Source organism: Archocentrus centrarchus, chromosome 4 (genome assembly GCF_007364275.1).
Source record: "Archocentrus centrarchus isolate MPI-CPG fArcCen1 chromosome 4, fArcCen1, whole genome shotgun sequence".
NCBI classification, from domain to species: Eukaryota; Metazoa; Chordata; class Actinopteri; order Cichliformes; family Cichlidae; genus Archocentrus; species Archocentrus centrarchus.
The window spans coordinates 36,642,222-36,657,578 of record NC_044349.1 but is presented as its reverse complement, the minus strand read 5'-3'; the positions used below and the strand labels follow the sequence as shown (position 1 = coordinate 36,657,578).

General features: G+C 43.0%; 1 protein-coding gene across 2 annotated transcripts in view; it reads right to left on the bottom strand.

Moving 5' to 3' along the window:
- Positions 1–3,684: 3,684 nt before the first annotated feature.
- slc9a7 (solute carrier family 9 member 7) overlaps positions 3,685–15,357 on the bottom strand; it is a 38,274-nt gene continuing 26,601 nt past the window's right edge. For both annotated transcript variants that reach the window (XM_030728174.1, XM_030728175.1), the window contains 3 exons: positions 15,088–15,170; positions 14,174–14,279; positions 3,685–5,381 (listed from right to left, as the gene is read on the bottom strand). In XM_030728174.1, coding sequence (XP_030584034.1) covers positions 5,118–5,381; positions 14,174–14,279; positions 15,088–15,170 — 453 coding nt within the window. In that variant the 3' untranslated portion in view covers positions 3,685–5,117. The remainder of the gene's footprint in view (positions 5,382–14,173; positions 14,280–15,087; positions 15,171–15,357) is intronic.

Sequence of the window (15,357 nt, the reverse complement as noted above, 5' to 3'; positions counted from 1 at the left end):
TGTTGGAGGCCCCAGAGAGCAGCTGAAAGCCTTCAGCTGAATCTGAAACAGCCATGCCTTTCACACCTCTGCACACAAACATCAATGCGGCCACCACAGCGTGCAGTGGCACGGTGGTGAATGTGGTGGGAACAGAGGCGATTCGTGCTGTGTGGTGATTTTTAAACAGGGCTGTGCTTCAGCTGTCTGCACAAAATGTGGCCTTTTAGAGGAAAAACTGACAAACTGCAGCTCAGAAAAGCTCCCAGTTAACATGCTGCTGCTTCCACTGATCAGATTACAGCTAAATGTTCATCTGAAGGTGTGTGTGTGGGGGTGTGCAAAGCCCAGCTGTCAGTAATGCTGCAGTGCAATAAAGAAAACAGGAAGTAATGGAGTTAATAATAACTGAATCAAACTGGAGGATACCTAAAGCTCATCGTGCTGCGTGTGGAGGATTTGCATGTTTAACATTTATCTTATGTAAAAACAGGTCAGTGGAGCTGGTGGAAGCATGACATTAAAATACAAGAATCCACAGTGAGACAGCATGGTTGCGCTTGACTCTAGAGCAGAAGCTGTGGAAGGTTCACATCCTTCCACTGACCTCCAGAAAGAACAACAGGTTCTTGTTTTTCAGGGAAGTCCTCGGCTCAGTAGCATTCAAAGATCAGGGAAGTCTAAAGTATCATTTATATGCAGCAACTACCAGGTGAATAAATGATGTGACGTGGCTGCAGAATGAGAGGAAAGACGGTTCAGAAACAGCTCTGTGCAGATCTCCTTCATTTAACAAAGTTTGGTTTTCACAAACAGAAATTTGATAAGAAATTCTTAATACTGGCATGTTTTTTTCTTTTTTCAAAGGTTTAGTAGTACGAGATGTACGAGCAGAGCAGGCTTTAAGTTTTCAAACTTCTGAATCAATCAGCTTCAAAACAGTTTTTCATTTTCTGCTGTCGGAAGAAAAAAAATGGAGAAAGCCTTCAAAGTCACCTGCATCCTGCACAGTAACCTGCATGATTTGTTGTGGGAAACAATGAACCCTCAAATGTGACATCAAATGTGTCAAACATGTGCCAACAAGGGTGGCATCACTCCTCAGAATGAGGTCAGACTGTGTGAAAGAAAAGGAGGGTGTGAATGAATGTTTATGTGTTCACACTGAAGTCAATATGGAGCAGCAGAGACTCTGATATGTACGTGTACACACGCAGCTGATGCAGGTAAGTTTTTATCTTTTTTTTTTTTGGCCTTTTTCGGCTTTATTTGACAGTTTTTCAGTGTAGAGAGACAGGAAATCAGGAGAAGAGAGACGGGGGAAGACATGCAGTAAATGGCGACAGGTCGGGACTCGAGCCAGCACTGTCTGCATCCCCACGTGGCATACGTGGTTGCCTGCTCAACTGCTGAGGCACCCTGGCGCCCCAGTCAGAAGTTGTCTAAAATAAAAACAGTCACACAGGCCTAGAGACAGGCAGCACCCTGCCACCCACCGATCCAACGGAAAAATGGGTATTTGCCGATGGTTTGGCGAGTTGGTGGGTGGGAGTTGCTAAAAGGTACACAGAGCTGCACCCTAAACCTCTGTATGATTGATCTGGTCAGCAGCAGGTTGGTGTGGTCACCTGTTGTCTTCAAGGAAGGTGTCAACTTGTCAGCAAACACTCTTCAACTAATTGCTGAGAGGCTGGATACAAGTCAACTTCACCACGAATCCAGGGGGAAACTGCCCGTGTATTCGTCAAGGAGAAAGAGGGAGGGAAGGTAATACAGAGGCGTGAGCTCTCCAGCAATAAGGAACATTGAAGAGCCCCCCCCCCCAGTTTGATCTCCAAACAGTTGCCAACCATTGACAAGTCATCACCTACCACTTCCTAGATGGTCTGTGATAGGCCTGTGAGCAACTGAATGTTAAGAGCAGCCAGACACCAAACACAAAGTCAGTGAAAATTTGCAGTTCAGCCACCTCACTGTTTGGTTTGGGCATTTTGCCAACTGGCCTGCAGCAGAAACAATTCAATTCTATTTATAAAGCACCAAGTAACAACAAGCAGTCGCCTCAAGGTGCTTTATATTGTAGGTAAAGACCCTACAATAATACAGAGAAAACCCAACAGTCAAAATGACCCCCTATGAGCAGCACTTGGTGACAGTGGGAAGGAAAAACTCCCTTTTAACAGGAAGAAACCTCCAGCAGAACCAGGCTCAGGGAGGGGGGGTCAACTGCTGTGAGGGGGGAGGGGGGGGGGGGGGGGGCTCAGGGGAGAGAGACAAAGTTTAATAATAACTAATGATTAAATGCAGAGTGGGGTATAAACAGATTGAAAAGAGGTGAATGAAGAAGAAACACTCTGCATCAGCAGCCTAGGCCTATAGCAGCATAACTAAGGGAGGGTTCAGGGTCACCTGATCCAGCCCTAACTATAAGCTTGATCAAAAAGGAAAGTTTTAAGCCTAATCTTAAAAATAGAGAGGGTGTCTGTCTCCTGAATCCAAGCTGGGAGCTGGTTCCACAGAAGAGGGGCCTGAAAGCTGAAGGCTCTGCCTCCCATTCTACTCTTAAGTATCCTAGGAACCACAAGTAAGCCAGCAGTCTGAGAGCAAAGTGCTCTATTGGGGTGATATGGGACTATGAGGTCTTTGAGATAAGATGGTGCCTGATTATTCAAGACCTTGTATGTGAGAAGAAGGGTTTTAAATTCTATTCTAGATTTAACAGGGAGCCAATGAAGAGAAGCCAATATGGGAGGAATCTGCTCTCTCTTTCTAGTCCCTGTCAGTACTCTAGCTGCAGCATTTTGGATCAGCTGAAGGCTTTTCAGGGAGCTTTTAGGACAGCCTGATAATAATGAATTACAATAGTCCAGCCTAGAAGTAATAAATGCATGAATTAGCTTTTCAGCATCACTCTGAGAAAGGATGTTTCTAATTTTAGAAATATTGCACAAATGCAAAAAAGTGGTCCTACATATTTGTTTAATATGTGCATTGAAGGACATATCCTGGTCAAAAATGACTCCAAGATTTCTCACAGTGTTACTGGAGGCCAAAGTAATGCCATCCAGAGTAAGTATCTGGTTAGACACCATGTTTCTCAGATTTGTGGGGCCAAGTACAAGAATTTCAGTTTGATCTGAATTTAGAAGCAGGAAATTAGAGGTCATCCAGGCCTTAATGTCTTTAAGACATTCCTGCAGTTTAACTAATTGATGTGTGTCATCTGGCTTCATGGATAGATAAAGCTGGGTATCATCTGCATAACAATGAAAATTTGTGCAATGCTTTCTAATAATACTGTCTAAGGGAAGCATGTATAATGTAAATAGAATTGGTCCTAGCACAGAACCCTGTGGAACTCCATAATTAACCTTAGTGTGTGAAGAAGACTATTGGATAAATATGATTCAAACCACTGCAGTGCAGTACCTTTAATACCTATAGTATGCTCTAATCTCTGTAATAAAATGTTATGGTCAACAGTATCAAAGCTGCACTGAGGTCCAACAGGACAAGCACAGAGATGAGTCCACTGTCAGAGGCTCTAAGAAGATCATTTGTAACCTTCACTAATGCTGTTTCTGTACTGTGATGAATTCTGAAACCTGACTGAAACTCTTCAAATAAACCGTTCCTCTGCAGATGATCAGTTAGCTGTTTTACAACTACTCTTTCAAGAATCTTTGAGAGAAAAGGAAGGTTGGAGATTGGCCTATAATTAGCTAAGACAGCTGGGTCAGTGATGGCTTTTTTAATTATTGCCACCTTAAAAGCCTGTGGTATGTCGCCAACTAATAAAGACAGATTGATCATATTTAAGATTAATTAATGGAAGAACTTTCAGCAGTCTTGTAAGAATGGGGTCTAACAGACATGTTGAAGGTTTGGAGGAAGTAACTATTGAAGTTAACACAGAAAGATCAATCAGATAGAAAAGAGTCTAAACAAATACCAGCGGTGCTGAAAGCAGCCCAACATGAAGACATATCTTTGAGATGGTTATGGAACTTTTTTCTCTAATGGTTAAAATTTTATTTGTGAAGAAAATGAATGAATGCATCAGTTAGTAAATCAGGTAAGTTTTCAACACCTTCCTGCTCACTGGTGACCTGTCCAGAGCTCAGATTAGGGTTAGAACTGAGTTTAGTTTTAACAGCATGCTAAAGAAGCAAATTTTCAGAAAGTCTCAGATGTTTTTTGACAAAACACGACAGAAAGGGTTGAAAAGGGCTGGATGTTAACCAAACTCTGCCTCTGACCCTGTGATGGGTCACCGGTGACCTGATGGATGTTAAGAGCTTAAATTAATCATTCAGGCATCAAACTGGTTCTCAGGTTTTTTGCTGCTTCAACAAAGTCTTGAGCACTTTTATCATCAGTGAAAGCATTTTTCAGCTGCACTGGTGCTTCTGATCATTTTAAAACATCCTTAAATTTGGTGGCATTTTTGCAAAGGCTTAAAAATGTGATGAAGACTCATTCTCGCTGAACTGTGTTTGACTGCACATCTCAGGGCTCTTTTGGGAAATCAGTATTTTCTTATAAGACATAATGAAATAAAACAAGGTCTTTAACCAGAAGATCCAGATGCTGTGTGGAGCACACTCAGAGGAAGGGCGTGTCCACGTCCTTCCTCTGAGCTCAATCTGTCACAAACACAGCAAATGCATGAAGAGCTTTGTTTCATCTTTAAAGTTTGAGCGTCCAGATGGAGGTGAACGCACAGAAGCCTTTCAGCATGACTTTTTAAAACTTTTTTCTTCTCCAGCTGAAGTGTTGCATGTTGAAAAGTGCAGGCTGAATGTTGCATGGGTTTCTTTAGCCCCCCCCCCTGTCCTGCCTACCAGTTTCTCTTCTGTTTATTCAGAGGAAAACTTGCAGTTCTGCCCTCCTGATGCTCTGGAGGACTGTGCCTCCTGCATAGGAAACTCCATTTCTGTAATGAGGATAAAAACAAAGCTTGAGCCCCCCCCATCCCAAAGGGAGCTCAGAGTCACTCTGAAGCCCCCCCCACCCCACTCCTGTCTACTCTCATTCCTCAAGTCTGTCTTATCGCTGAAGGGCTGCCTGCCCCCTGATGTGGAGAAAGCTGAGGGCGAGGCGGACTGGAGGTCAGGGCAGGGAGGTGGGAGGCAGGGTCAGATGTTATCCTCGATGGGGAAAACGAGGCGAGTTCCTCGGCTCAGCAGCTCCTGCTCGCGGGAGTCCAGCTCATGCTCCAGCGCCTCCTCTGATGTGCTGCCACTCCTTTTCCCATTCGCACTCCAGCCCGACCCCCCAGCGGCATCAGCCCCACCGCCCGATGCCCCGTTGGCTGTGATGGCAGTGTCACCGAACATGAAGGTCAGGTCTGCATCATTACGGATCAGGTCAGATTCGGGGTCTCTGAGCTGCTCGTGGTTCTGAAAACAAAGCCAGAGCGGAACATGAGGGGAGGACGGAGAACACGGGGGCAACACATGAACAGATGTGGGACACATGTGGCATGAACACACGGACATCAATGGTGCAAAGGCTCATAGAGGACACGAGATTTCAGATGGATTAAGCTCCAACTGCCAGTCCTGTATTTCCACGAGCTGCTGCTATTTTTAATCATGTGAACGTTTCCTACCATGAATCTGTCATAAATCTGCTTCTGCTACAACTTTTCATCATTTTCTGGTGAGGAGAATGGAAAGCTGTGTGAAACATGCATTTTTTTTTTTTATCTGAATAAAATCTGAAATTAAGAATCTCATTATGACAGTGCTTATTTATTTCAGTGATCTGAATGTTTTGCGTGTTTCTGCACAAAAATCAATGAAACCGGACATCTGTTTGGATTTAGTTTGAAATCAAAGCTCCGAAGCAGCAAAATGTAATTTGGTTCTTTTTTGGATAAAAATGATTGAAATTCATAATTAATGATCTGAGTATCTATCACAGGTATGAGAAACACACACAGAGCCATTAAAACAAGCACTTCGGTATAAAATGTAAATGAGGTCATTAATAGTGCTGAAATATTCTGGTCACTTGAGAGTTAAAAGAGAAGCAAATCCTGCGGCTGTGGTTGAGTAAAGGTTAGTACTACAACACGAGGTTCTCACAGCTATAATTGACTGACTGATGATCAATATTTGGCCCAGGTCCCCCCGGGGAGAGCGGGATGAGTTAATACGAGGTCAGTGCAGGGATTACTCTCATGGAGGGATCAGAAAGAATTACATAACTTCTTCTCTCCAGCAATTATCCTGGCAGGGAACCAGGGAAAGCCTGCAATCTGCATTTTATGCACAACATGAATCCAGCAAATTTTCTCTATTTGTAGCACCTGCCGTTTTTAATTTATTTAATATATTTTTGCATTTTTGGCCACAGCAGCTTTTATCAGCAGTGGAAACAGACAAGAAATGGGGCGAAGATACGCGGGCAAAGTGGCAACAGGCCGGTACTCGAACCTGTGCCCCCCGCACCGCAACGTATGTATGTGATCGCCAGCTTCACCACTAAGCCACCCAGGTGCCCTTAATGTATTTATTTATGTATTATTCTTTTGTTTTTACCTTCAGTGGCCTTATGCGCCGGAGCCTCTGCTGATAAGATATTCAGCTGATATCCCTTGACTGCAGGCTGAGTATGAATGGGAATGTGGGGGGTGGGACCTGATCTATGTGCCAGCCTTTGTGGACAGGGTCTTCCCCTTTATAAGCACAGGTGCAGGCCATTATGGCAGCTGTTTTGTTTGAACCTGGAGCTGTGGTATGTCTGTGTGGAATTCCCTGATTTTCCTGGAGACTGATTTGGAAGGCCTAGTTTCCATTTTTAACCAAGGAGAAGATTTTGCTTCCCCTCAGATTGAAGTTTGTGGTGATCCCTGCTGACGCTCCTCATACCTGTCAAATCACCAAGCTGCTGCTTTGCTGGTGTGGATTTCGGCTGGTCAGGCTGAAGCCATTATTTTATCATTACTTTGCTTTAAAAGGTTTTAACCTGGAGACCTTCTGGTGGAGTGGTTTCTGTGTTATTAGTTAACCACCAGAGCTGGTCTACACAGACTTTGGGTACTGTAACTAAATGGCTGAGCCTGTGTTTTAATTTTGTTTCTTTTGACAGTGTAAGCACTGTGGGGAGGTTTGTATGACCTTTTTCTCACCACATGTGTTAAATGGTAAATGGACTAGTTCTTCTAGTGCTTTTCTACTCTGTCTGAGTACTCAAAGCGCTTATACAACATGTTTATATTTACCCCATTCACACAAGCACTTCCATGATTAACTAAGCTGAGTGCTTTAATTATCTAACATTCACACTCCAACGCTTGCGTTGGAGAGCAACTTCGGGTTAAGTATCTTGGCCAAAGATACATTGGCATGTAGCCCGGAGTAGCCAGGAATTGAACCACTGACTTTCTGATCAGTAGGTGACCTACTCTACCTCCTGCCCTACAGCTACCCCATGTGTTGCGGTGGACTTTTGCAGTGGCGGGAATAAAACCTGTTTAGCATGCATTTTAACTTTTTGTCGTATGTTTGATGTGATAACCATCAGGGTTTTCTTTGTGGTTTTTAATTCCCGGCAGCAAATACTGTTTTAATTGTTGGACTAAAGCTCACTGAGGTGCAGCTTTATTTGGTTTTTAAGCATTTAACTTCCTTTAAATAAAGCTTATTTTTGAACTGTGTATTTATGGCTTATTTTATTAAAGTGGTGTGTGTCAGGTATAGTGTCAGTAGTCAATTGGTGGTAAGGTGGGCATTTGTGGGCGCCTGGGTGGCTTAGTGGTGAAGCCGGCGACCACATACATATGCCACGTTGCTGTGCGGGCGGCGCGGGTTCGCGTCCCGGCCTGTCGCCAATTTGCCTGCGTGTCTTCCCCTGTATCTTTCCCCCATTTCCTGTCTCTCTCCACTGCCAACAAAAGCCGCTGTGGCCAAAAACGCAAAAAAAAAAAAAAAAGGTGGGCATTTGTGTGCACCTACTCCGCTGACTGTGCCCTCCACATGCCGTGGGCCACAAGATCCAGTGTTTTCCCTCTGGTACGGCCTACATTACTTTCTCTTCATGCTGGAAGTGAGAAATAAACTCCCCACGTCTCTCCTTTCTGATAAGGGCTGGCTTTAAAATACTCAAATAGTTCATTGAACTATTGTCAAAAGTATCCTTTGTTGCCTGCACAGGTAGGCTGTAATGCTGTATTACCGCGAGGTGTGCTGGCAGCAGCACACCTACAAGTTTGCCCACCTCCATTAACCCCGTGTACCCCATGATGGCCACAGCCGGCGTTTCTACTGCTGTTTGTGCATAAACATTTTTGTACACACTATTTTAATGTTTTAATAATATCAACACTTGGCAATAAATCAGGTATAAAAATTGTTATAGGATAATTTACCAGTATTTTACCTTTTTACCCCTGAGTCGCCTCAAACGTGCTGACAGGCGTTTATCCAGTGAGTGCAGGCTGTCTGATCACCTCATAATGCCGAGCAGGGAGCATCCACAACATTTAAAACTTTGTGAAAAACTTTGTCAGTTATTGTGACAATATCAGGAATAAATAAGCACATTTTTGTGTTATAGCCCTGACTTCAGGAGATGTGAGGTGACAAGGTTGAGGGAGAGCCAGTGGTGGAGGAGGCAGATGAAGAGGAGAGTGATAAATATGATGATATGCACAAATCTTAAATGGTCATATGGTTTAAGAGCTACTTTTGATTTTTAAATTAAAACCAACTTATAACTGACACTTTACAGCAGTTTTTGCTGTATTTTGGTTATCAGATTTCTTTCAGGAATCTGGAACATGCTGATAAAACTGTTTTCTGGCAGGTCTGAGGCAGGCGGTGTGCTGATAGGTTTCTTCCTAACATGAAGAAGCTTTTTTTTTTCCCTCCCCTTCAGACACGTCAGGGATTAAATTTTTTGCTTAAACTTATTTGCATGAAACAATCTGCAGGCGATTCTTGAAGATTATGCGTTAGCTTTAATATCCTTACAGCGCAGCAGTGGCCCACAGGCTCTGCTCTTTGCACTGAGATGCGCTAACAGTCCAGCAGCAGACGCCACAATTATTCTGGTGTCCGAGCGCCACGTAGCTTCAGCCCACCTGACCACAACCTTAAAACATGTGCAACAAAGTGACATGAAAACACAAACTTTAAAAACTGTTTTTTTTTTTTTCAAAATGAGTCTTTCTGGTTTTCATTTTTTTTTCTACCTGCCTTAAACACGTGGATTTAATAACTGCAGCAAATGTCCTGAAATTAAAATGCATCTTGCAGCTGTCATGATTTTCAGACCTTTAAATGACCTGCAGGAACCCTGTTACACTTTTAACCAAGGCTTATGAGAAGTGAGCCTGATGCAAAGGAACCTTGCTGTTTGTTCCTCACATTTTAACTGGTCCTCGAATCGGCACCTGTGGGTGCTGGAGTTGTATAATTTACACTGACATTATTCACTTTCTGTAAAAGGAAAACTCAAAGAAAGGGAAATTTTTGATTCATTGTATCAAAACTCCGCATACTTCTGTTTCCACAGAGCTGCAGGTTTACTGAAACTGATTATTTTTGCATTAAAGGAGAAAATGTTAGAGAAACTCAGCATAAATAAGCAGAATATTTATTTTACTGTATTTAATTACTTTGCTAAATATTTTAATCAGTACAAATTCATCCATAAGTTCAAATAATTTGTCCTACAAGAGAATTTTCTGTTGTCAGCACAGCGAACACAGCCCTGCTGTTAGCCGATGATCCTCTTAGAACATGAACTATACGTGAACGATGTATTTGACCCATTTTGAAAGATTAAAGCAGACAAATGCATTTTTGTTTGTCTGAACCCTTCAGTCCTGCTGCTATAATCAAGTTTAGGTAGTTCACTTTGAAACCATCTATTCTGAACTGCATTTTGAACCATAATATTTTCACTCAAACAATTTTAAGGCCAGTATGACCCAAAATAGGTTTTGTTCATTTCCCCCTGTGTTTTATAAAATCCATAATGGAAGGAGAAACCAGCCCGGGAGCTTTATTTAATCTTTTCTCCCCACGCTGAGGCTGGCAGGGCCTGATTATACGAGCCTGGCAGGCAGCCTCTCGCTGGCAAACCAGCAGCAACAAACTGGGAGGGGAAAACATTCATGAGCGCAGAACTCAGGACAGAGTGCCGCATTCAGATAAATAAAATGAAACGAGAAACAGTGAATTACAGTTTAGATTACTGAATGTGTGCCAGGCTGTGTGAGCTAAACGCCTCCGTGTGCAGGAGTTTCACATAAAATGAAAAGAAGAATTTGCCAGAGTGCATCAGAGTGTGACCGTCCCTTCAATGGGTGTTTCAGTGTGTAAAATATCTTTCAGAACAGTGCTCATCATTGAGGTGGAGCTGAAAAGGCCCTTTTGTGCTCACTGAATGCAAAAAGGCTTCTTGACCGTCCATTTTCTGTGTTCACTGGCAGGCTCTGAGAATGCTTTGACGATATTACAATTCTCCTGAGAGAGACCTTCAGTATTCACAGGAAACCTTCACAAGGACTCAACTCAAAAAAAGGAGAGAAAATGTCTTCTAACCACAGTCTGCTGAGGACAGAGCTTCACTGCAGCAGGACCAAAACTGTGCAAGTATTTTTAAGTATCACCTTCTGTGGAAAAATATCTCCTAAAGAGGCTTACTTTGTGCTGAAAACTACACATGCACAGCCGTCCTAATACCCACTCAAGCATGGCTACAGCACTGTTACCTCTTCAGTCAAAACTGCTCGTGGTGCGACACCAAATGCTGCACTGACAGATGTTGGCGGTGCGCCACAAAGAGCCAGAAGATCAGCTGACTTTGTTTTCTAATATGATGACATTTGACTGACAGCGGAAAGGCTGGACAGGATGATTAAAAATAAACATTTTCGGGACACCAAACAATTGGAACAACAAGAATCAAATCATGTTTGGGATTTTCTAATCTGAAGCAGATACGCTGGCGGATTTACTGCAGGGCCTCTGCCAATACGACGCTCAGTTCACATCTACTCCATTACTGAAGCAGCTTTACTGCTGCTTTCACTGTTTATGAATGGGACGAGCTGTCATTCAGTGTTTTCGCGCTGGTAAAGTCTGCATTACTTTCTCTTCATGCTGGAAGTGGAAAAAATAACCCCCCTGCCCTCGCTGTCCTTTTCACACTTTCCAAACCAAGCACTGAACAAACAAGAGGTTTACTGAATAGCCATTATGTTTAAAATCAGTAGTTTATGCATCTGTTTTTGTCTTAATATAAACTTTTTAATATAAACCTGGTGGGATGCAATGCTCTGAGTGCAGGAAGGTGGCAGTAATGCACCTCGAGGTTTGCAAGTCACCATTAAAGAAGAAGCAGAACGTGCTGCGAATATCTGCAGGGAGCATAAAATACCGCCCTGAAACACGAAGCTGAAGCTGCATTCTCTGTAAGGCCCAGCAGGGGGCGACTCCTCTTGTTCAAAACGGCCTCTGGCTGTAGAGGCCTTTTTCAACATTGTTCCCCAGACCTCGAGTACATGTCTGTAAGAGGTCGGCCTTTTTTTCCGCCTAGACAGCTAACAGTAGTGATCATCACAGCCGTGTATATAGGTCCCGAGGCTATTGTTAGCATGGCGCGCTCTCTCCTGCTGACCACCATTACCGAACAGCAGCGGGCCCACCCCGATGGTGTTCATATTATCACGGGAGACTTTAACAAGGCCAACTTGAAGACTGTACTCCCGAAATTCCACCAACATGTCAAATGTTCTGCAAGAGGGGAGGACACTCTGGACCATGTTTACTCCAACATTCAGCACACTTACAGAGCCAAACCCCTCTCCCACCTCGGCCAGTCCGACCATCTTTCCCTGCTGCTCACCCCAACACACACCCCCATTCACCAGTGCATTATTCATTCGCCAAGTGCAATACTCACCATCTTCATTATTCTATGTATACACTTACTCTATTTTTTACAATGTATATATTTTTATACATGGTTTTATTTTATGTATATTTTTAGAAGTTCTATTTTAAATTTTAGAAAGTGTAACTTTCTACAGCACGGCACTGAACAGGAGTGGGCCTCCAAGCTCATTGTGCATTCTGTACAATGACAATAAAGGCATTCTATTGTATTGTATTCTATTCTATTCTATTCTAGAAGTCTATGGGTGAACAGCCCAAAGGTTCCTCACTCTGCAGCCTCAGTAAACAGTTCTGACTTTATAGGCTGAGTCGTGAGTTTGAGGTCCTTCTGGATAAAACACAATGTTGTTTTTTTTTTTTTTAAAAAGCGTGGTCACTGCTGGGATAGGCTTCAGCCCCCCTTGGACCCTGAACAGGATAAGCGGAAGAGAATGAATGGATGGATGGTCATTAATAGAGCCAAAAAGGAGGATTATTCAGGGTACGATCACTGGCTAACTCACAGGAAGTGAATCCTGCAGCTGGCCACATTTAATCTTGTGTTTCTGGATTCATTTTGCATTCAGACTTTATGTATTCATCTTTTTTCATTGGCTAACCTCCTGTAGCAGCAGGTCAGAAGATTTTATCCACTGTAGCACTTCTCACAGTCGGTCGTGTTGATCACCTGAACATCAGGCTTACCGGCCATGCTGACTGCCACTGGCTGTTCGGTCAATACTAATATTATCCATTCCAGCTGCTGAGCTTGATTTTATGATGAAGAGCTGAAAATTGGGCGTTTTATTTTTTACATAAAAGACTTCTTTGTTTCTGTGGAGGAAAAAAAATATAACACCAAAAACTAAAGAACAAAAATATCAGTACTGGCTAATTTTAGTGATTTTTATCTGTGAATTCTGGAGCATCCTTCCCGTATCTAGAGGCAGTGTATGATCTAAAAGGCTGGTTTATCAGCTCTGTGCCTTTTTTCAGCAGGGACCACAGATCTGAAGTGCATCTTCCCAAACTGAAGCCACATAGATCATAAATTATATATATCAATATGTTCATCTCTCCACTGAGGAAAACGGCTTTCACCATAAATGTCCCTGCTTAGGCAGACAAACTTCAGTTTCCTGTAACTGATGAGCTGAAGCATCTCCAGGAGCAGCGTCCTTCATCCACAGCCTGATAAAGAAGCTTTGTTGATGCTGGGATTCCTCACACTCCTAACATTGTTTTATACATCAGCTCCGCTACATGACCACGTGTTTCCTGACCTTTCACCTCTGAAAACAGCAGCAGACATTTGGACTTTTAATAAATCAGAAACACGCCAGCTTCCAGCCTTTCCTTCACTTAGAGTATTATTTTGAAAGCACAGAGAGAATGAAGGTAAAACTTAGAATGGCTTCGTCAAATATACTAACAATGTGTAAAAATAATCAGCTGATTGAGGGGTATTTCTGGTTATATATCTGATTATCATTCATATTTTTGGGACTGTGGTTTTTTGTGGTAACAGAGATGAGGGCAATAATCAACCCACAGATTCATTTGAATTTTTGTGGTTTCTCTTTAGGAAATGTGCTGCTGCATTTAAAAAAAAAAAAAGATGCTCGTTAAAAATATGAGAAGCTGCAAATTTAAAAAAACAAACAAAAAAACACTTGAACAAAAAATCTGAACGGATAAAAATAGTTCAGCTGAACAGCTGACCCTCTCGCTGAGGCTCAAATACCAAAATGTAGAAAATGCTAGAAGTGACATACTTTCATTTTATAATTTATTTGGAGATTTTTTAATGTATCCTTTTTTTCTGTGTAAGAACGGAGGTTTGTGGAGATGAGTGTGAATGTAATGAACTGCTGGCCTTCATACGGAAATGTTTCTCCTTTGTCTCCGATACCTGACGCCTTCCCTCGATCACTGACGGCACCGTTTCATTCATTCCTTCTTTTGTTGTTGTGTTTTTTGTCTTTTAATGAGGTTAAAGAAAAAAAAAAAGAGCAGCAGGACTCAGGATGACACTCATGAAAGTGCGGGTTTTAAAGAACATGTTTCAGGTTATGAAATCATTTTTTCTTTTTTACCTACAGTTTATTTTGTTCTTTAATGTTGAAGCATTTATGCCACGTGTGTCTTTGCACCTGCCTCTAAACATGAAATCTGATTGATTCTGCACAAGCCTCGCCCCGGACGGCATGCGAGGATTAGGTTTCTTCACAGATCACTGCTCATGTAGCACCGTCGGTTTTCTGCATGCATGCTGTGTTTCTGTGCACGTGGACACTCACCTCGTACGCCTGGGGGCTGGTCAGACAGCTCGCCAGCGGCCCGCAGTAACTGGGCAGAGTGGAGGTGAGAGGAGGGCCGCTGTGGGTCAGAATCGGCTTCAGGTAACTGGGCAGTTATTAAGGAGAATCGGCTGATTATGTCTGAACCACTTTTTCATGTGTGTTTTCTGCCCAGATTTCCAAGAGAACAATTTTGAAAAACAGCCGTTCTCTGATAGTTTAGGGTTAGAGTCCTCCCCGATGACTGCGACCTCACAGGAGTAAAGCAGCTGCGCACACAAACCAGCTCAGGTTCAGTCACTTCCTGCGACACGTTTCCTTCCCACAGACACAAACACATTACAGCTGATGAATTATGGCTGAATGATAATAGAGAAGGTGCATGCCAACAGGATGTATTTGGGGTTTATATCTGCAGGAACAGCTGAGAGGACCAGCAGGCTTCTCTGTCTGTGGTTTCTAAATTAGAGCACTCTGGGAAAAGCCAACATCCTGCTCACGTGATAGGACGCTGCAGGGCGAGAGGCAGGTGGCTTCGTTAGTCAGTCGCACAGTTTGCTGCCATGGAAAAGAATTGTGTGTCGTACATGTTTATCTCATTGACAAACACACTCTGCTCACTTCCAGAGAGTCACCGGGGGGAAAGTCGCAACTGGAAAACACAATCAGCCATCTGGGAGTCTGTTGCTCAGCAGAGATGGGAAGGAGGGCGCAACCAGGAGCATGAACTGCTAAACACATTTACTTTAGTCTGATTTTGCAACCACAGCGAGCAGGGAAAGCACACATTTTATGGACTCGGGTTTGATAACCAAGAGGATCCTGCAGACGTGAGCTGCAGCAGTTCAGACTAATGTTTACTGCGTGGCCTAAAACCATCCACAGCTTCTTTATTTCTGACTCAGAAAGGATACTTGTGATCAAACGTGTACCACAGTCTGAAGAGCCATGCGCTCTCCTGTTTGGTTTTACTTTGACCTTCAGCCTGGGGCCCGTCCTGGAGAAACACATGGAAAAATAACACACCTTCATTTTCCAGATGCAGGCAAAACATGTGATAAAGATCAAATGTTTTAGTTTTTAATTTTCACCTGGCCGATCTGAGAGAGCGAGCTTTTACTTTGAAATGCATACAGAATGGAAGGGAGTGGGAGATCGATAATCATATCTATAATCTCAGGTGG